This window comes from Aspergillus affinis, assembly GCF_023601865.1.
Source record: "Aspergillus affinis strain CMG 70 chromosome Unknown NODE_141_length_87381_cov_86_155033, whole genome shotgun sequence".
NCBI classification, from domain to species: domain Eukaryota; kingdom Fungi; phylum Ascomycota; class Eurotiomycetes; order Eurotiales; family Aspergillaceae; genus Aspergillus; species Aspergillus affinis.
The window spans coordinates 16,339-36,902 of record NW_026515922.1 but is presented as its reverse complement, the minus strand read 5'-3'; the positions used below and the strand labels follow the sequence as shown (position 1 = coordinate 36,902).

Genomic DNA, 20,564 nt, shown 5'->3' with positions numbered 1-20,564 from the left:
CTCGTGGGTTATCGATGAACCCTGCTTAGTTGCCGCTCTAGACTGTTTTTGGATTGCTCCCCCCCCCCTCTTCTTTCTCCCCTCCGCAATGGCGAACTTGCCCTCACACGCCTCCCCAACTTTCGCCTCACAACCATCGCCCTCAGAACCTGTCGATGGTCTATCGCTTGAGTCTACAACTCCGGCTGCACCTTTACCAACCAGTCGCATAGATGAGCTTCGTGCTGACGCTCACTCCGACAATGCCGAGCATGGTCCAGGCGACGTCACCCCCGCCGTGCCCGCTTCGCTCCTCTCACCTTCCTTCACCCCGCCAGCAACGCCGGGGGGTACCCTGAACACGGCACAATTGCTACAGCAGGCCCAGCTACCGCAGCCAGCATTGTCCTCGAAACCGCCCAAACTACTTTCCTGTCTTCCGAACGTCGAATGTATCGTCCGCGCTCGGATCCCCACGACCAACGGCGCCGAGATGTTCCTTCACCTCTACCGCAATGATTTGGATAACAAGGAGCACCTGGCAATTGTGTTCGGAAACACTATCCGCAGTCGAAGTCTGGACCAAGTCCGCCCGGGGGAGACCGAAATGGATCGCATGATTCGCGGGGCATACGTCGGCACCCTTCATCCCGGGCGGGTGAGTAGTTGGTACGATAGCGCGCAGGCCGAGGGTGAGGGAAGAGTTGCTTCCACCGATGGTCCCGTGTCGGATCAACCTGGGGTCCCCCGAAGCAGCCCCAGCCAAGCACCGCTAGTGAGAATTCACTCGGAGTGCTATACCGGCGAGACGGCGTGGTCGGCCCGTTGCGACTGTGGTGAGCAGCTTGACGAGGCCGCGCGACTCATGTCCTTACCGATGGAGACGCTGGCCGCGGTCGCTTCCCAGCAGGATCTCACCGTGCCTTCGAATGCGTCTGGCGGTGTCATCATCTACCTCCGGCAGGAAGGTCGCGGGATCGGGTTGGGAGAGAAGTTAAAGGCGTATAATCTCCAAGATCTGGGATCTGACACCGTCGAGGCCAATTTACTGCTGCGTCATCCGGCCGACGCCCGGAGCTACGGTCTGGCGACAGCAATGCTGGCTGATCTGGGTCTGGGGGTGGATTCGAACCCCCATGGAATTCGGTTGTTGACAAACAACCCGGACAAGGTGCGAGCCGTTGAAGGACCCAACCGAGAGGTGGTTGTTAAGGAACGGGTTCCGATGATCCCACTGGCATGGAGATCGGGCGGAAAGATGGGCATCAAGAGTTCCGAAGTCGAGGGGTATTTAAGAACGAAGGTGAGTTGGATCCCCCCCCCCGACTTGACGCTAGGCAGGGCGATAGCTAACGCGATGACCAAACAGATTTCCAAAATGGGCCACATGATTCAGTGAATATCTTTCCTTTCTCATTGTTATTTTATGCTATTTTATTTTCGTGTCGTCTTCACACGGCGCTATACTTATGACGGCGAGACGGAAGCCATTCTACGTGTCTATAATGCTCTACGTCTTCCTGCATTCTTCCGTGCAATGCACATGCCATTCGGCATTATTCTGATGGGTCAGCGGAATTCTCGGTTGAGAAGTAGTTTTTATGGGGGCGGATCGGCTTTGCAGTTGCTGGCAGGGAGTTCGTCTTTGATTATTCTTTTTTTTTTTTTTTTTTTTTTTTTTTCCTTAATATTTATTCTTGGACCTCCCCAGCTGGGGACGTTGTTTGGATAAGCAGATTATATACGGGGACCGGCGTACATACAGACCACATAACTACATCCTTCCTGCAGCTTCAAGCCCAAAGACCCTGAGCATGTGATGGTCCAGGATTAAGTTCGGCGGGACTCCACTTGTTCCAGAACTGTCACCTTCGTCCATTCCGAACCTCCTCTTCCTTCTCTTCGCTTCCCTCCTCCTTTTCTCGACTCCCTCGTATTCCTCTTTTTCTTCTTCTCTCTGCCCTCCCTTCTTCTTTTTCTTCTTTATTCCCTCTTCCTTTTCCATCCATGCGGATTGTCAACTTGGTTTGCTGACCAGGTTTGTGCCTGGCTTTTGTTCCCGCTTTTTCGGCCGTTTTGAATGGCCGTTACGATTCGATAACACAGCGAGTGAGGCAATGGCCAACCGCCTGCCTCCTCTGAACGATGTGGCGCCATCTCCGGTGATGGAGTCTGCATCCATGAGCCAGGATCCGGACGACGTCAAGTTAGAAGACTCTCCCACCCCGACCGGCCTGGCCTCTGCAGATGCAGAAACACCGGCGTCTGATAATGGCGGGCCTGCGGGGCGGAAACGCAAGTTGAATAGCATGTCGGCTCGAGGCGTCGCCAACCTTACCCCGGAGCAATTGGCAAAGAAGCGTGCCAACGATCGCCAGGCTCAGCGAGCCATCCGCGAGCGAACTAAGACTCACATTGATTCCCTCGAGCAGCGTGTGCGCGATCTTTCCTCCCAGAAACCGTTTCTCGATCTTCAGGCGGCCTTGAAGCAGAATGAAGCTATTCAAGCGGAAAATGCGGAGATAAAACAGGGATTGAAATCGATTCTGGATATCATTCAACCACTAATTGGGAGACAGGATACTTCAAGTAAGACCTACCTACCTACCATTCCTGTGTTTTGTGGTCCCCTCTTATCATTTGTCGTCGCCTTTCTTTCTCTTCCCCTGCTTTTACCACCTTTCCGTAAAACTTTTTCTCGCTTTGCTTTTATTACCTCTCTCCTTTTGCCCTCACTCGAGTATTTTGTCTTTTCCTTCCTTTTTCGTTTTCTTTTTCGTTTTCTTTTTTTAGAAGAAGAAAAGAATTCTTGTTTGCTTATACTCGGAGACCACATGGGTGTGAATCAATTAGTGCGGTTGAGACTAAGAAACAAGTTTTAGATCTTCCCCCCTCCTCGACTCCGTCTGGTGGCACAAAGTCGATTCCTCCCCTTTCTACGACTCTGCCTTTTTTGGAATCCAACCATCCTAGTGCTAGTAACCCCAGACCAACGGAGCAGCAATACTCCGAATCCATTGCCAGCGTTGAAACCCCCTCCTCCACCCATTCGGCGCCCACGTTCGGTGGAATTCGGCAGGATAGCGCGACCGGATCGTCTACTTCGTTTCGCATTGCCTTCGACTACCAACGGCATAATCTGGCCCATGGATTGGATTTCGGAAGCGATGAGCGAATGGGCTTCAATTTCCTTCTAGATGCATCGCAGCAGGTTCCCAAAGTGGAGGGCTTCCGCCGTGCCTCGGACAACCTCCGCGCGCCCCCGTTGAGCGCGCCTGCTGTTTATTCGCCCCCGCATAATAATGGGCCCATGGGGGAACAGGCGCTCCCTGCGCACCTGACCCCGATCCGAAACATCGCTCCGACATGTACGTTGGATGCCATCTTGTTGGATTTTCTTCATCATCGTCAACGGCAGGCGGCACAGGGGGTCCCCAAGCAGAAGCTAGTTGGACCGCCTTATCCCAGCGTCTCGTCGCTGCTCAATCCGGAAAAGAGCGTTTACTCCCACCCGCTGTCGAAGGTCTTTACTGACATTCTACGCACGTTCCCCGATATCTCATCGTTGCCGGACCAGGTGGCCGTTTTGTATCTCATGTTCATCCTCATGCGATGGCAGATCTACCCGACCCCGGAGAACTACGACCGCGTGCCAGACTGGCTGACCCCTCGTCCGTCGCAGTTGTTGACTCCGCATCCTGCTTGGATTGACTACCTGCCCTGGCCGCGGATGCGCGACCGCGTAGTGATGTCGTATCGAGATTACCCATTTGAGAATTGGTTTATCCCATTCACACGCACGCTGTCTGTCAATTGGCCGTACGAGGCGACGGATTGTCTTCTGTCGACGGGAGATGGTGACGAATTGATTATCAACCCCGTCTTCGAAAGACATTTCCGGAATCTCAGCAACTGGACTTTGGGGCCGGCCTTTGCCGAAGCCTATCCGTCTCTAGTTGAAACCACCAAGATTAGGACCACACCCTGATAAGGGAATCAGGTGGGCGATTCTCATATTTAATACTTTGATAGGTTTATTTTGATCTTCCCTCCACAAAAGGACCGAAAAAAGAAAGAAGAAAGACAAACCAACCTCTAAAACCAAAAGCTCGGTGGCCGTCATTGTCTTCATCTCGCCTTCAAGCCATTTTGTATCCGTCGTTTCCTTCACATGTTGCCCAGTTAATGTGGGTTTTATTCAACCAAAGGATTCGAGGATTCGAACTGTAACCGCGGATGAGAATATGCCGTTTGTAATCTAGAGCCTCGAGGATGAATTAGGTTAATGGCGAGCTAACAAGCCAGGCCGAATTTAATTTTTTTTTTTTTTTTTTTTTTTTTTGCCGCGAGCAGCATAACTACCTGTAGAGAATCTTGTGTAAGCTGCGAGTAAAGAAGCCGAAATACGCGAATCTGTCTTACTGAAGCGATTGGTGCATGAACGTCAGTAGATAGACCCTACAGTAGCAAATGTTCAATATCCACGATGTAAGATCAAGTTCTTATACAAGACTATAGGTCGCATGTCCTCTCAATCCTGCCGGGCTTTCTCGTTCCAGAACTCCATCCGTGACTGTTGACGCAGCGTTCCGTACATAGAGGTGCTGTCTAAATGCCGTCCTGCATATCTCCGAGCTATCTCCATATTGTTTCGAGCAATTCTTAGGCCTGGCACAAATGCGCTATGTTTTTTGGCGATACTGATAGCAATGCCGGCATCCTTGATGGCATTGGATACGGAGAATCCGGGCAGAGAGTACGGGTGCGGCGCATAGGCACCGGTGGTCAATCTACAGACGATAAATCAGAGACAAGATACTAAGGAGGGAACCGGACTCACCTCTTCGAGTAACCCCCGGCGATCGGCCCAAACGCCTCGCCGATGACTTCCTCCATAAGATCAGTCCCAAGATCGGTCTTTTCGGCAAAGACTTGGGCTTCCGCCACCGCTTCCATCAAGTTGAGGGTTACGATATTACTACGATATGATGTTAGTCACTCATATATTTCCCCTTTTCTTGAATACATACCCAGCAACCTTCAAGAGCGACGCTCTTGAAGCGTCCTCCCCACAATCAATCACCTTACGACCCATCACGTCCTGGATGAACGGCTTCACGACCTCGGACGCCTCCTTCGGCCCGCCAATCGCAAAGACCAATTTGCCCTCCTCAGCGATCGAGGGACCGCCAAAGACAGGCGCCGCTAGAAAGGAAGCCTCCTTCGCCCTGAGTTTTTCGACGCTTTCTTGTACGGTCCCCGGATGTATCGTCGAGCAGTCCACGAAAATTTTGCCGCGGAGGTCGTGTTCTGATGTGACAGCATTCTGGATCAGGGTATTGTGAACCTGGTTGTTAGAGACCTTGAGATTCATTGCAACGCGTCAGTTAGCTTGTTTTGATGGGCTGTTCGGCTGTTCTAGGCACCTCAACAAACGGGTTAACACACCATCGTGAAGATGATGTCGCATTTAGCGACCACCTCTTTGAAATCAGTCTTCGGCTTAGCACCCAGAGATTTCAAGACATCGCCACGCGACATGGTCCGGTTACTGAAGGTGAGGTTCGGGGCCTTTTGGGCCGCCAGGTGTCGTTGGAGATTGGTGGCCATGGCTTGGCCCATGGAGCCGAGGCCATACTGTTCAAGGGGTCGAGGTTAGGACCAGAAGCGATTGGAATTGGGGAGAGCTGATTTACCCAGCCGATGCGAAACATTGTGTAGTTTCCGGGGTGGTGGTTAAGGGATGGTGGATGGGATTGGAAGAGGTTGTAATCCGTAGAGATGAATTGATTTCCTCTTCTACGCGATTCCCGATCGAGGGACCCCGATGCAAAGCGGACAACGGCGATAGGCCATTAGATTTATGTCTGTTTAGTCTTTGACGTCTGGAGTAGTTCTAAATCATCTCTCTGATAGAATATACTGATTTTCGGTCGGTCTTACGCCGTGAGGTTGTGCAGCGTGAACTGGATCTTCTACGGGGAGCAACAATACTACGTCATCAGGCAGAGGAAGAGGAGCGGCGGCTCTGTGGGTGAACTCTTACGACATTCTGGGGATCGTCCGGGTCCGACCGGTCACATTGACCGCGATGAGGGACAGGATCCGGTAATGAGTATATATCAAGATAGAGAGAGCGTGCGTATGAAAGAGAGAGAGAGAGAGAGAAGCGTACTCCGTACGAGAACGTGGCTGATGATGCGGCTCCGCCCCCCCGGTGCCTGCCTGGGGCAACGACACGACCCGATCGGGTGGAGAGCCACACCTCCTTCTCCTCCGCCGTCCGTCGCTGCTCATACATACTTCCCTCTCTCTCTCTCCCTCTCTCCCCCCGTCGCGTTGGCTGGTCTCGCCCGATTTGTCTAATTCTCACCTCTGATCTCGATCTGTCATCTTACTTCCCTCTTTCACCATGGCGGACATGCCCATTGGTAAGCTCTTCCCCCCTATGTTTCCCCCCAACAGCTTCCCCCCCAGCTCCCGTCAGTCAACCATCTAACCAACTCTCCCAGTGCTCGACGGAGGAACCGGTTTCCTCAAGGTCGGATATGCCGCGCAGGTACGCCTTCACTACTAGAAACCCGATGACGAGACTCTCCCGTCGACTAATGACAGTCTGCCGCCTCGATAGAACTTCCCAGAGCACCAGTTCCCCTCAATAGTGGGGCGACCTATCTTGCGAACTGAAGAACAGGCCGGGGATATCGTTGTGAAGGATATTATGTGCGGAGATGAAGCTGCCGCTGCCCGATCGATGCTCCAGATCAGCTATCCTGTATGTCTCTCGATATCTCCCTACATGGCTTCCCTCTCCGCCCGAGCCGGATGGGGAATCTCAACCGCCGACGTGTTGCTAATGCGCACTCCGCTGGACAGATGGAAAACGGTATCGTGAAGAAATGGGACGATATGCAGCACCTATGGAACTACACTTTCTACGAGAAAATGGGCATCGACCCGACCGGTCGCAAAATCCTCCTCACCGAACCCCCCCAGAACCCCCTGAAGAACCGGGAACAGATGTGCGAAGTGATGCTGGAAAACTACAACTTCGGCGGTGTCTACGTTGCGATTCAAGCTGTGCTTGCATTGTACGCCCAGGGTGAGTGCTCCTTCGGCCTATATCCGGAACCCAGGCGGCATGATGAGCGGCTAGTGCTGACCTTCTCCTTCGTGTCCTAGGTCTCAGCAGCGGTGTTGTCGTGGACTCCGGTGACGGTGTCACCCATATTATCCCGGTTTACGAATCAACGGTCCTGAACCACCACATCCGCCGACTGGATGTCGCCGGTCGGGACGTCACCCGGAACCTGATCGCCTTGCTCCTCCGTCGGGGTTACGCGCTGAACCGTACGGCCGATTTCGAGACGGTGCGCCAGATCAAGGAGAAGCTCGCCTACGTCTCCTACGACTTGGAGCTGGACAAGAAGCTGTCGGAGGACACGACGGTCCTGGTGGAGTCCTACACCCTGCCCGACGGACGAGTCATCCGTGTCGGTAGCGAGCGATTCGAAGCCCCCGAGTGTCTCTTCCAGCCGCACCTAGTCGACGTGGACCAGCCTGGTATTGCCGAAATGCTCTTCAACACCATCCAGGGCGCCGACGTCGACGTCCGTTCCAGCTTGTACAAGGCTATCGTGCTCAGTGGAGGAAGCAGCATGTACCCTGGTCTGCCCTCGCGGTTGGAGAAGGAGCTGAAGCAGCTGTGGTTGACCCGCGTGTTGAAGGGGGACCCGGAGAGACTGAACGTATGTTTATTGTGACGACAAGCCCATGCTTCAGAGGTGTACTGACTCTTTCTCTAGAAATTCAAGGTTCGCATCGAAGACCCGCCGAGGCGGAGACACATGGTGTTCTTGGGTGGTGCCGTGCTCGCCAACCTGGTATGCATACCCTTCCCTTCTATCCTAAAAAAATGAACTAACAACTCTACCTTTCAGATCGCCGACAAGGAGGACATGTGGGTTACCAAGCAAGAATGGGAGGAAGAGGGTGCTCGTGCCCTGGCCAAACTCGGTCCCAGATAAAAAGAAACCAAAATCATAAACCTTTTTTTTATCTGTCTGATTATATTATTTTCTCTCTCTCTATTTCATCCGACTTTATCCGATGCTTTTCTTGTTTTTGGGAGCATTCTACCCCCAGGCTTCACTCCTTATCCTTTATCTTCACCCCCTCTCTCATCTTCTCATACTTACTGAGTAGAGACTACACCACCAGCCAGCACCAACCAAACCAACCAACGGCTCCTAGCAGGTCTATCTTTGAGAGTCTGAACTCGATACCGTGATGCGTCGTACATATACATAGGACTAAACATCCACCCCCTTTTTGTGTACTTTCTTTCTTCCTTTTTCTACCGCCTACACTGTGTTCATGTAGTTAGTATAGAGAAAGTAAACCTGATCTGATCTTATGACCATTCTTCATCCCGGGTGTGCAATGACAACAGGGCCAGGTCAGACTCTATAAAAAACTCTCGTACATAATAACTACATACTATATCTGACGAACTCTAGACTAGACCCCGAAAATCCTCACAAAAGAAAAACCTTCTGGAATACAATTTGAATAGAATATACAATGAAAGAGAGTAAATAAGATAAAAAAAATCCACGACGCGAAAAAAATTAATAACCACCGACAGTCTATATAAAACCAGAGAATAAAGAAACAAAAAAAAGAACACCAATCTATACACTAGGCACCTGAACTACCTACATACACACCAACCAACCAGCCAAACCAATCATGAATTGAATACAGATATCGAATGCCAAGGAATGCGTTATAGAGAGGGATAATAAAAAAAGATACAAGACGATGAATGACCAAGAACCCACCGAAAAAGATCGAGATAAACAGAGAGGTCGAGTCTAGTTAAATAAATTGGTGGAGGATGGAGGATGAATAATGTCCGAGTATAGAAGTAAGTAGACAGTGAGGTCTAGTCGTCGCTATCGGACTCGATGTCCTCGTTCTGGAGTCGCTTTTTCCGCTCCTCGTTCATCTCGCGGTAGGTGCTCCAGCTGAGAAGGAAGAAGGCGACGGCGATGAGGATGCCACCGATGATGGAGGCCATGGAGAGTGATTTGCCAGTGCGAAGCCAGTCGACGATGGCCACGAGGAAGATGGTCAGGAGAGAGGCGACGGAGGAAAGGACGGGCGAAGTGAGGGAGATGAGAACAAGGAAGGAGCCGGAGAATGCTAAGATAAGAAGGGGACAGATTGTCAGCTATTGTTTTTTGTTGTTGTTGTTTCTTTTTTTTTTTTTTTTTTTTTTTCTTTCTGGTTTTACGTGCTATTAACGGGGGTGGTGGTTTTCATGTTACAAAATCTAAGGTATGGCTGGGCAAGGTTTTACAATGCTTCTAGATAGGGCATAGGAAGACTTACTGGCATTGGCGCAGACGGAGATCATCAGCATCCATGCGGCTTCGCCGGTGGGCCATCGGAAGGTTTCCCAACCGAGGAAATGCAAGATGGGCAGGGGAATCCAAAGGACCGACAAAGTGAAAAGGCCAATCAGACTGCCAAAGGTGTTGGCAAATATCATACTCCGGCCGGGGCTGGTGCCCTCCGGCGGACAGGCAAACCGCTTATACAACACTTCGTACAGACCGTAGAGCACGCTACCGATACCGATGATGATGTTGCCCACGAGTCGGTGTTCCGCCTCGTCGCTGCCCTTACCTACCGTGCCGTCGGCGGTCTTCTTGCTTTCGTCCCGATCCCCGTATGCGACCACCAGGACGCCCACGATGGCGACTAGCACTGAAAGCACCTTGTCAAGTCGCAGTTTATCCTTGAGCAGCGGGATGGAGAATGCGTAGGCGAAGAAGGCGGAGCAGTTGTAGATTGCAGTCAAGTCACTAGCCGTCGTCATGTTGACGGCGACATACCAGGATCCACCAGCAATAGTAAGAGCCGTCGTGACAAAGGCCGTGGTCTTGATCATGTAGCGAACGGGCGATCGGTTGTGAACCCGCGAATTGGAGAGATGTTGATCCTGCGATTCGACCATTTGCGCCGTCGTCCGGAGAAGAAAGACATGGCGTCGCCAGAACGCACTCCACGAGAGTTTCCGTTTCTGGATGCGTAGGATGAGGAGTTGGACGGGCCACAAGAGAGCCCAAGAACCGTGCGTCAAGTACCTGTATGAGAAGAAAGAGCAAAAACAGTCAACCAAATGAATACTTCCAAATCTACCAAGCCTCTCCCCACCAAACTAAACTTACAGCATGGCGTACGGTTTATCCCAATGCAGTTCATGTTGAATGTATACCGCGGTCTCAGTCTGCACCACGAAACTAGCCAAACTCAGCAGCAAGAAACCGGACGCGATCATATACTTCTTGCGAGTCGCCTGCTCGGCATCGTGTTCGGGGCTCTTATCTCGGATCGTTGGCCGGCGGGTATGGTGAAGCATAGGCCTGCCTTCGGCGTCACCGTTCCCGAAAGACATTCGACCGCGCTGCTCCTCTTTCAGCAGCGGCTGGTGGTGGGACCGCCCGTCGGTCGGTCGGTGCATGGGAGGACGATTCATGGACATATCGGCATCGAAGTCGTGGGAATCGAGAACCGGCTCGGAATCCCGGGTCTCCTCAGGACCCAATAAGTGCGCTTGATCTGAAGCCACCTTGTCTCAATCTTCCGTCACAACCTTTAAAAAAAAAAAGGAAACAGACAAAAGAAAAAGAACAAGAACAAAAAAGGAAAGTAACCTTTATAAAGAATTAAACGGTTCCTGAGCCCCGCACGGAGGAAGAGATAGAGAGACAACACAGGAATTAGGGCAACAGATTTCGAGCTTATTTCAATTGGAATGCTGGTAACTTCGTTACGTCGACAGATGGGAGAGCGAGAGAAATGTCGAGACCGAGGATCTATACGCCATCCAGAACGATCATGGGAAAGGCAAAGGAATATCACGCGGAAGAACAACGCTAGCTTTTGGGTGGAACTGGAGTGGAAACCGAGAATGCAGAAGGTCGCAGCCTTGAATGCATATAAGTGTTGGAAGTGTTGGAGACTTGGAGAGGAATAACCGTGTTCGATCGGCGGTTGCGGCCACGTTGGACTAGGTAATGATTGACGGCGGAATTAGGGGGCGGGACGAGAGCAACGACATGAAGCCAAAGTCGAGTCCACGCAGACAAGAGGATAGAGAAGAAGCCAGGTTACACCACCGACAAGGAAGGGCAAATAGAGAGGAGGAAACCGAAGCTGAGGAAAGGGGAACGGAGAGGCACCGGACGAGGTTACAGCCCAGCATCACGGGGTCGTCGCATACGGACGGCTGACTCAGCCTCGCCGTTCAGGGCTGCTGAGTCAGCCAGCCCTAGGTTCCCATGACTAAAGCCAAGGCCAATTTCAATCAATTTCAAGATTCATATTCATATTAACACTCATGTTATCATAAGGATCTCTATCCCTCCGCTTCAGTGGGCAAACCGGAATTCCAACCGTTTGTTGCCCTGGTCCGCCGTGGTTGCGATATACTCCACTCGCTGCTCCTCGCCCATCGCCTGCCACTTCCGGTCCCGGCCTCGGTTGCGCCAAATGTAATACGCCTTGGTGGCTGCGTAGATGGCGATGTTGCCGCACACCAGGGCCAAGAGCACCCGGTTGCCTTTCGAGTATCCTGGTGCATCCTCTTTTTACATAATCGATTCAAATTAGCCCCCTCCGCTCCAATCTCCGGGTCACCGAAGGGAGAGTCCGATTGGGTTGGTCACTCACCATCCTGGTAGATATTGGACGCAATGATAGCAGACACTTGCGTACACATGTTATATAGCGCTGCAGAGATGGCGCGAGATCGCACGCTGTTCGAATTGCGAGAGTTCCAGCCCGCTTGCAGGGCGTGGGCTATAGAGGCCTGTTCTTAGCATGTCTCACGTTATGGGAGATCTAAAGGGGCACACTCACCGCTGGGATGCGATAGGAATACCGTCAGGACTGTCCATGCGACCCATCTGTTGACCTGCCCAAAATCCACCGCGTTCATGTATATCAACATCGGAAGCATCCAGACCTGCGCTAATATCGCCATCACCGAAATCGACCCGAAATATTCGGCGGAATAAGTAAGCAAGATTCGTGTTGTGATGCCCACGAGCTAGGAGAGTGTTAGACTCGAAACCGTGTTATGAAATAGACATTATCTCATACATTATATGGAACAGACAGCAAAACGGTGTTGAACGTGCCGAAACCATAATCCCTCATAATCAAGGTGAAATACTGCGAGACGGTTGCTGTTCAAATAGACATATTAGAATTTCCCTGCGTAGAACCATCCTAGAACGGTGATACTAACTCCATGGGGTGAGGAATGTGAGGCCAATAATGTATAATGGCCAAAGATCGAAGTCCTTGAAACTTTTCCAGACAAGCTTCGGAGTGAGCAGATGTTGTCTATTCGCTGTACACTTTGACGGATCCTCGCGGATGATACGATTCACTAAGATGGTTTCCTCCCTATAAGCTCCATTAGAATCACTCTTCGGGTCTTTCGAGTTAAGCAAAAATTACCGTGCCGTGAACCAGCCTTTCTTTCCTCGTGCCCAACTCGCAGTCTGCGTGACGGACGGCGGCAAAAGGAGGAACGCAATGAGGCCAAGCGCCAAAGTAAACAGCCCCTGTCGATGCATCAGTAAGCTCAAAGGACACCTCTGATAGATACTTGAACCAACCTCGATCAAGAACAGCCAACGCCAGCCCGCATATCCGCCAATACCACCGAGATGCAAGATGGCGTATGCCAGCAACCCGGCGACAATATCCGCGAGTGACGACGCGGCATACCAGAAGCCAAGACGGACGGAAAGCTCGTGATGCTTGTAAAAGTATGACATGTAGAGAACCATCTACGCCCAATTAGTCCGGGTCAGAGGGCCCGGCGTTTGAGTGACTCACTGTGGGCGTGAACCCTCCTGAGCACATCCCTATCAAGGCTCGACAAGCTAAAAAGGAGCTTCGATTGCGTAACCAGAATTGACTGGTAGCCACGATAGACCAGCACGTCATTTGCAGGGGAATCCACCGGTCGACACCGATGGACTTTCCGATGAGCTGCCCGGGTAATTCGCTGAAAAGGTAGAACAATCTGAAGATTGTATTCCCAAGGTTGTAATCTAGGTCGTGCAGATTACTTGTTAGCTTTGAATTTGATATTTTTTGGCAGTTTGGCAGTTTGGCAGTTTGGAAGGGTAATTTACCGTCTCGCGTTATATTCAAATCTTCCAGAAGACTGTCCGCATTCGCTTGCTCTGCAAGATGACAAAAGACCAGTCAGTCAAAATCATCTTATAAGAGTAAATATTAATAGCAATACGTACGAACGTTGGACCTATCGAGCTCCAATGCCATGATCATGATACATGCCAGGATCATAATGCGCCTATCAAGCTTTGCAACAGCTTTCTGAAGGAAATCAGTCTCGTGCGGGTAGTCTTTAACAGCGACTGGCGTACATTCTCTTCTGCCCAGGTCCACCTGGCGGACGTATCGAACCGATGGATGTTCTCCCAATTTTGCAACGGCTGGTATGTTTCTGCGAGGTCCGGGTCATCGTATACCGACGGCTGCGTGGCAATGGCACCGGGATCGTAGCTCTTCGATCTCTGAAAGAAGAACTGGCGAGCATGGCCTGGATCCCCGAGACCATCGGACTCAGAAGGGGACACAGAATGCTTGCTCACGCAAACATTGGTTTTCTTTTCGATGTCCAACTCCGACGAGTTGGGACCCTCCGCGGTACGGGCGATTGCAAGAGACATTGTTGCCAAGCCACGTTGGGGTGCTGAATCGCAGAGCAGGTAGAACCGGTAACCACTATCCTTCCCTAGCCTATGAACGAGATCACGCCTTCAATTTAAAGGTTTACTTTCCCCGCGGTCCTGTCTGCGGTTCTTTTCGGTGGTAATCAAGGGGATCCCCACATTGTCAGGCATTGCCGGTCCCACAGGTATCACGCGATTCAACGATAATGCAGCTCATGATTTTTCCAGAATCCCGCGATCTAGACGATGCGCTTCAGCAATGTGGCGGAACCCAATGCATTGCCTCCGGGTCCAGCCAGGCCTGGGTCGACAAAGCCTCGGCCGAATTTGGGAGCATAACAACCGGATTCGAGCGGTTTTCGGTGCCGAGGTGCAAGATACAGTAGGGCATCACTGCAGCATAACCTCATCGAGAATGTCTTGTGCAGGTGGAAGGCCGAAAATTAAGTCATGAAGTATGGAGGGAATGGGGTTGTATGGCATCAGAAACTATCTCCGGGTTACTCCACTCTGCAACGATGGCGAAAATTCCCGGAGTCATTGGTCAAAAGAGAGGAGACAAGCATTTCCTTGTGACCCGAGATAACGTTTCAATATGTCAGGCCTTGGGGTTGGTTCCCCGACATCCCTGCATAGATCGTGGATTCTGCTGGAATGCGTTACACCGAAAGGGATACCGGGCCTTCAAATCGAACTAATAGGAGTTACCGCGCAGTTTGACAAGTGATTTCTCATCATGCAAATTTCGTGCGGTGCGACCTTTCGCCTCGTCTACCCTAGAGGAGGTGCAGATGGAGGTTGTTGGAAATCATTGTACGCAAGGGTGAGGCTGGAGGAGATGCAGCATGCGAGGGTGAGTCGAACACCGGGAGACCGGCAATAAACGTCTTTGGACCCTGTCTTCTGGGGAATCCTCCATTTGAGTGGAGCGCAGCATGTGTGTGCCAAATATGATCAGACTTACCTAGAGCAAAAAGGGGTAATAGGATGGAAGTTGCTCACACTTGAATACTACCTTCGGAGGGATGCTACAAGGTGGTCAAATTCTATCAAAGTCACTCACCTACAACCTACAGGTAGGTTGCGTCCAGACTGTTTTATTCTCGATAGTTAGTCTCATAAGTGTATTGTCTCACTCTAGCTTCGGCTAAAACACCCCGGGGCCGGCGTGGCCTAGGGCTGGCCGGATCTCGAAGCAGATTCATTATTGTCAGCTGGTAAGGAATTGCTGGTGACAGTAAGGGATGGTCTACCACAGTATATCCGGATAAATAGAAACAAATCCGAACTTATCATGCTGGAAGGGATGGAAGGTGGCTGCATTTATCTAGTCAAGCTGCTGCGAAAAGAACTCGGCATTCCGACGGTTCTAGATCAGCGTTACCCAAGTCCAGAACGTTCCCTCTTTTTTGGTCTTTTGTCCAAGTTGAATAGTAAAAATTGCATATTCAGTGTCTGTCACATGTGCTCCTCGAGAGAATTCTTTCGGAGAAATGCATGACATTGTTCTGTAGTCATTCTTCTATCGTATCAACTCATTTCATGACGTATAAGATAAATTGACTCAATGAAGAGAATTTTCCTCTAACCAGAACCATCCTGCACCGGATCATTAGGCAACCAATTCTCCTCTCGCGTTGCCCACGCATGTATCTGCTCGAAATCAAGACATTCCTTGACCGGGTCAAACCGAGGATAGTATCCGTCAAGGATGGTCGACCAAGCCAGCGATGAAATGGTAGTATCCGACCAACACATGATATTCTGACGCAAATAATCAAAGCAATGATCTAGGTAGGCTCGGGGTTAACCGTGAGCACCGTTCCCTCGTTCCAGGCAGAAGAATAACTAACCGGCATGTGTTAGGAGCTTTCCTGGCTCGGGCACCAGATCCCTTGCTTCTGGAACGTAGTATCCATGACGGATATTATTCTATTCTCAGTCAGTTACCCCATAAATCTGCTTCTAGCTAAGTAGTCTAGCCGAGGAAATGGAAAGAAATGTCGCACGAACCAGACAATGTAGCTGATGGAAGACTTCAAGGGCGCCGACGTAGGTCGAGGGGTCTTGAGGATTTCTAGTTGTGTTGAAGGGGAGTCTCTTCGCTTGGTCCTCCGTTAGCTTGATGAGTCCAGCTATTGGGAAATACCATCATTAGCATGACTCGCTTGATATCGCTCACATAGGAGTCCCTTACCGTCGAGAATCGTATCCCAGGCCGCATTTGTATGCTCATTCCAGCCTCCGATGAAGTCCGTGAGTCCTCCCTCTTCGACTCCGGTGCGAAACTTGCGTGTCGTCCATTGCACTGGGATCTCTGCTACTCCTCGTATCTCGTATTGGGGTTTCTGGTACTTACATCCTTGCTGAAGACACTCTCGATAGAGGTATAGGATCCAGAAAGAGAATAGGATGGTAACAGTGTTTGTCACGACAAGATGGAAGGATAGACGGCGATAGAGACGAAGAGAATTTTCATTCAACGGTGCCGGATGGTACAGTAGACTGATCTGAGATGTCTCCTTGTCTCTGTAGGTGCCGGGGCTGAGTGAAGTGGAATCTCCATTTCCATTTTCAAGAGATACTTCTCGACATTCATCGAGGTCTTGCTCCTCTTGGGGTACAGACTGATAGGAACCGATCCTCCTGGACATCTTTGACTCACAGCAGAAGGTATGTCGATGGTAGAATTAGAAAGGCAATAGATAGGTAGAACGGATTGTCACCAGAGTAAAGAACTCAGCCTCTTAGAGTTACTCGCCAACTCGATCATGGTCAAGTCGCCATCCATGATAGCGATCTGCATTGATCGACAACTCAATTGCATACTTTTTTAATGAGCCAAAAATCAAGTTAGGCTATGTATCCGGGGACTTGTTGTGGTACCGGGAGAGATAGGCTATGCCGGCGAGCCTTGATTCTTCTAACATGATCAACATCGGCAATTGTTAATATTGACCGAAGATGGTCGGTCCCCTCTTGTTTGGGCACTTGTTGACTTTGAAGTCTTTCCCCTACTCTTCCAAGCGACGCAAGTAACCGAGATCTAATTATGTTCATGCACAAGTATCGACCCGTCGATAGCGAACAGAGAGATCGAGAGCAGGAGGAGATATACAAACTCGACGATGAATGCAGCGCTCACGGATTTCGACCACACAAGTCTTTTTACAAACGCTGTATCTCAGTTCAATACATCTTGATACTACTACTTCTTCTTACAAACCTCGCAACATTGGCATTTTGGCGAAACGCCTCGACTTCTGAGAAATGGGCCAAGACACCAGCGACGACACTCGAGCAGGATATTTCTCGGAATGACATTCCATCTGTAAAGGCTCTGGGACCGGCCGATATTCCCGTCGAAATGGAGATGCGCAAATTTTCCACGGGTATAACTGAGGATCGAAGGACCGAGTTTTTCGGAGAACCGGACGAAAAGACCAATGCCGCTTGGGACTCGCTCATGGACGGTAGGATATCATGACTTAACCAACATTATTGTCATTCATTAAAACTAATAGCAGTGGGAAACAGTGCGATTGATTCATCTCAACGAGCAACAGGCAAAATATTTAGGCGCACCCACAGCTCGGCAATACAACTCTTCTCCAGGGTCCTACGTCGGAGTGTTGGAGGTGTTTCATCAACTACATTGTTTGGTAGGTAATCTAGATCTGGACTTGTTTTCAATTAACAATTTACTGATGCAAATATCTAGAATCGCATTAGACTCGCCTTCTATACAGATCTTAAGGGAGAGTATGGCGAAAACGCTGATATCATTAGACGACACACTTGTATGCATTCTCACAATGATCATATCTAAAGGAATGAACTAACAGCTCGAGCCACAGACCACTGCTTTGACTACCTTCGACAGTCTTTCATGTGTCTCGCCGACGTCAATATCGGACCAGTCGGATGGAACGCAACTACCGAGACGTATATCGCAGAAGGCGACGGTGTTCGAGAATGTAGAAATTTCGACATAATCCATGAGTGGGCTAAGAAGCATGATGTGCCACATGCTCCAGGGAATATCGATCCTTCTCCCGAGCAAATTCATAGGCATGGTATGCATGGGTAGATAGGTATACGATATAGTGTCAATATTGAGTCAAGCATGCATTAATTGAGTTTGTAATCAACAGGTTGTATAACCAGGTAGCCAAACTATCCAACAATCGTCTCGCTTGTCCCCCGCAGCTGCCCTTTCTTTGTAGTCTCCTCTCGCAGACGAGACGCATCTCTACAAGTATGCAATCTTTCAGTCTCCCCAAGAAGGGCTGGAGTTGACGAATCCTGAAGTATGGGCTTTAGGGTCACAGGGGTTGCATCTCCATGGCACATTATGGACTGCCTTAACTGTTCCACGCAATGATCTACCCATTGTCAGTTCACATTCATTAACTCTTAAAGGACATCATTTTACCAAGATGCAGCTGCCTCATCTCCGGGGCTATCATAGCTACATGATCTGAAAATCCCGGGTCGAGGTGTTTTCTCAGGGCATTGAGGCAGTGTAGTGAATGCAGCATGTCGATACCTGCGAAGAAGTATTCTTCCCCATTCCGGCTCAAAGGTGATAGAGGTGGCAAGTCGGAATCTTCATTGAGAATGTTCGTTTCCTGTTCTGTGAGTCGGAAATACCGACCTAAAATGTTATAATCGCGAGTGCTCGTTAGTCGGTCCACCTTATTCCTCGCGAAGAGACCGAAACATACCCCCGAGTAGCGATTCCCAATTGGCGTCTAACTCTTCCTCAGGACCCCCGACATATCTTATTGCTCCGGGCTCTTCTTGTCGGTGGAAAGTGCCGTTGTTGTCTATATAGAGAGGGCTAGTGAATCGGACTTTAACAGAGCTTATGGCCTGTTTCATGGGTTCTGGAATAAAAATATGTCTTAGCAGTGGGAGATGGAGATGAAAGGCTACCAGTAGAGTGACAAACCAAAATCTGTATCATATACCGGCACTAGATGACAGCTAGACCCCTGTACTAAGTAATAGACATTTTGAAGGACGAGAAGTGTTCCGAAGATAATCGTGAGCGCCCAAGGAAGCGGACAAAGTCGAGTTCTACTCGCTAACCGTTCCTCGACATGCAGTCCCTTATTGTCATCGATAGAAAGAAACCTCGACTCCTCAGCGGATTTACTGTCTTCTTCATGGTAGGGATGCATTTTGTCGAGGTGTATGTAGGAAGAAAAACGAAGCGCCCACCGCTCGTTGCGCCCCCTTCATTCTCGTCATCAAAATTATCATCGACAAGCCACCGTCCGATTCATAACCCAACTAGCCTATCACAATATAGTGGCTTGGATTATTCCGTCAGTCAGCGGGATTTTCGGTCTGTGTCACCCTTCATAGCCTACACATCCCGGCGGTTTTCTGTGTCACGGCACTACGGAGAGATATCCACCGAGGAATGCTAGACTAAAAGGGTCTTCTATGACTTACTATCGAGACACCTTATTGCACGCAGTATACCAGTATGCTCTAGAGACCCCAAAATGAAGTGTTTCATGCCGTTCACCTTTCCAAAACCGCACAATCAACCTAGATGGGACACCCATGATCTCAAAGAGAAAGCCCCAATGCTTCATCAAGCAGGGCCAGAGGAGCTCATCCCAAAGAGAAGAAATTCGTGTCTGTCACGGTGCGCATTGGCTTGGCTACCTCATGTCTTCCTCGTGGCGATATACACGGCGGTCCTCTTGACATGGCCGATGTTCCGTCCTAGTAAGAAGTTTCCCATACTTTGGCACATATTCATGATATAGATTCTAATGACTCAGAATTCAAATCATACAGCCCAGAAGTAGTGGTTGAACGGACAAACACCCCTTGGACGGCTCGTTTCGACGGCACATTCCTCGAGCTAGGGGACTTTTTCAATATTTCGGAGACCAAGGAGCCTAGTGTTGGAGCTGTGGCAGCCTGGAATACGGTTCAACAATGTATGACGCTATGCCTCTACTCCTTTGAAATCGAGGTGATCTTGCTAATAATCCTCCAGATAAAATCCATGATATCCCCTTAGAAGAAGCAAACTTTGTGCGCGTTTCAACCGCGCACGTCAAGAGCGCTGACCCGGGAGATCCTCGAGTGCTCTCGAAACTCCATCGCCTTCATTGTTTGGTATGATTTTCAAATATTTTCTGGTATTAGTGGGAATAATCTAATTGATCTGCTTAGCACGTCCTCTGGAGACGATGGCATAACCAAATGACGGCCGAAGAATCAAATACTACAATTGTGACCGAGCCACATGACAGTAAGTTTACAACTCCCAGTGATTGTTCATTCAAAATGAATGGATACTAATTATTCAAGATCACTGCTTTGCTATTTTGCGCTACGGACTTATGTGCGAAGGGGATATCCAGCTCAAGCAGGTTGGATGGCCGGCGACGGATGACATGCATGCCGGATATGTAGATGTGGATCGGTACTGCTCTGATCCGGAGAAGAATGGAATCGAGAGAGAGATTACGGGGAGTTGAATGATTGTTTCCGGTTGATTCCATTTATCAAATTAAGTTATCCAGCTTGATATAACAGAAACATGCCTCGAATGATTTGCGTATGTGCCAAAGCCACAATTGACCATTTTACGAGATTTGATTGTATGACGAATTGAAGGCCAATTATCAAGAGACTTTCACACTTCACAAGCCGGCTATCACTTGTATTACCCCAAATCCTACATTTGGTCTATCTAAGTCCACGATAGTTGATTATCTTGAATCAATGGTCTGCATCCTCCGCTTCCACCCCCTCCCCCGGCCATAA

General features: G+C 50.0%; 6 protein-coding genes across 6 annotated transcripts; 3 read left to right on the top strand and 3 right to left on the bottom strand.

Annotated features, from left to right (window-relative positions):
• Nucleotides 1–88: 88 nt before the first annotated feature.
• On the top strand, nucleotides 89–3,967 carry KD926_002052 (uncharacterized protein; the record flags this gene model as incomplete). The annotated part of the gene is made up of 4 exons (XM_053093848.1): nucleotides 89–1,282; nucleotides 1,349–1,374; nucleotides 2,018–2,568; nucleotides 2,862–3,967. The coding sequence occupies 4 exons, from the start codon at nucleotides 89–91 to the stop codon at nucleotides 3,965–3,967; spliced, it is 2,877 nt and encodes a 958-aa protein (XP_052951321.1).
• Nucleotides 3,968–4,510: 543 nt separating this feature from the next.
• Nucleotides 4,511–5,693, bottom strand: KD926_002051 (NAD(P)-dependent oxidoreductase; the record flags this gene model as incomplete). Its single annotated transcript, XM_053093847.1, has 5 exons — nucleotides 4,511–4,769; nucleotides 4,820–4,957; nucleotides 5,010–5,341; nucleotides 5,428–5,616; nucleotides 5,676–5,693. 5 exons carry the CDS (start codon nucleotides 5,691–5,693, stop codon nucleotides 4,511–4,513), a joined length of 936 nt encoding a protein of 311 aa, XP_052951320.1.
• A 698-nt stretch (nucleotides 5,694–6,391) lies between these two features.
• Nucleotides 6,392–8,006, top strand: KD926_002050 (actin-related protein 2; the record flags this gene model as incomplete). Its single annotated transcript, XM_053093846.1, has 7 exons — nucleotides 6,392–6,410; nucleotides 6,492–6,538; nucleotides 6,611–6,754; nucleotides 6,856–7,081; nucleotides 7,162–7,727; nucleotides 7,785–7,862; nucleotides 7,920–8,006. The coding sequence occupies 7 exons, from the start codon at nucleotides 6,392–6,394 to the stop codon at nucleotides 8,004–8,006; spliced, it is 1,167 nt and encodes a 388-aa protein (XP_052951319.1).
• A 920-nt stretch (nucleotides 8,007–8,926) lies between these two features.
• Nucleotides 8,927–13,763, bottom strand: KD926_002049 (putative transporter; the record flags this gene model as incomplete). The annotated part of the gene is made up of 15 exons (XM_053093845.1): nucleotides 8,927–9,186; nucleotides 9,376–10,133; nucleotides 10,218–10,608; nucleotides 11,273–11,334; nucleotides 11,434–11,635; nucleotides 11,722–11,850; nucleotides 11,911–12,100; nucleotides 12,154–12,239; nucleotides 12,302–12,462; nucleotides 12,517–12,623; nucleotides 12,678–12,851; nucleotides 12,901–13,118; nucleotides 13,203–13,253; nucleotides 13,323–13,407; nucleotides 13,458–13,763. 15 exons carry the CDS (start codon nucleotides 13,761–13,763, stop codon nucleotides 8,927–8,929), a joined length of 3,180 nt encoding a protein of 1,059 aa, XP_052951318.1.
• A 1,587-nt stretch (nucleotides 13,764–15,350) lies between these two features.
• KD926_002048 (oxidase ustYa family protein) lies at nucleotides 15,351–16,420 on the bottom strand (the record flags this gene model as incomplete). The annotated part of the gene is made up of 4 exons (XM_053093844.1): nucleotides 15,351–15,565; nucleotides 15,620–15,698; nucleotides 15,780–15,901; nucleotides 15,964–16,420. 4 exons carry the CDS (start codon nucleotides 16,418–16,420, stop codon nucleotides 15,351–15,353), a joined length of 873 nt encoding a protein of 290 aa, XP_052951317.1.
• Nucleotides 16,421–16,818: 398 nt separating this feature from the next.
• Nucleotides 16,819–20,275, top strand: KD926_002047 (uncharacterized protein; the record flags this gene model as incomplete). The annotated part of the gene is made up of 11 exons (XM_053093843.1): nucleotides 16,819–17,239; nucleotides 17,304–17,428; nucleotides 17,488–17,566; nucleotides 17,624–17,842; nucleotides 18,006–18,076; nucleotides 18,878–18,963; nucleotides 19,333–19,511; nucleotides 19,568–19,729; nucleotides 19,789–19,910; nucleotides 19,968–20,046; nucleotides 20,106–20,275. The coding sequence occupies 11 exons, from the start codon at nucleotides 16,819–16,821 to the stop codon at nucleotides 20,273–20,275; spliced, it is 1,713 nt and encodes a 570-aa protein (XP_052951316.1).
• Nucleotides 20,276–20,564: the final 289 nt, after the last annotated feature.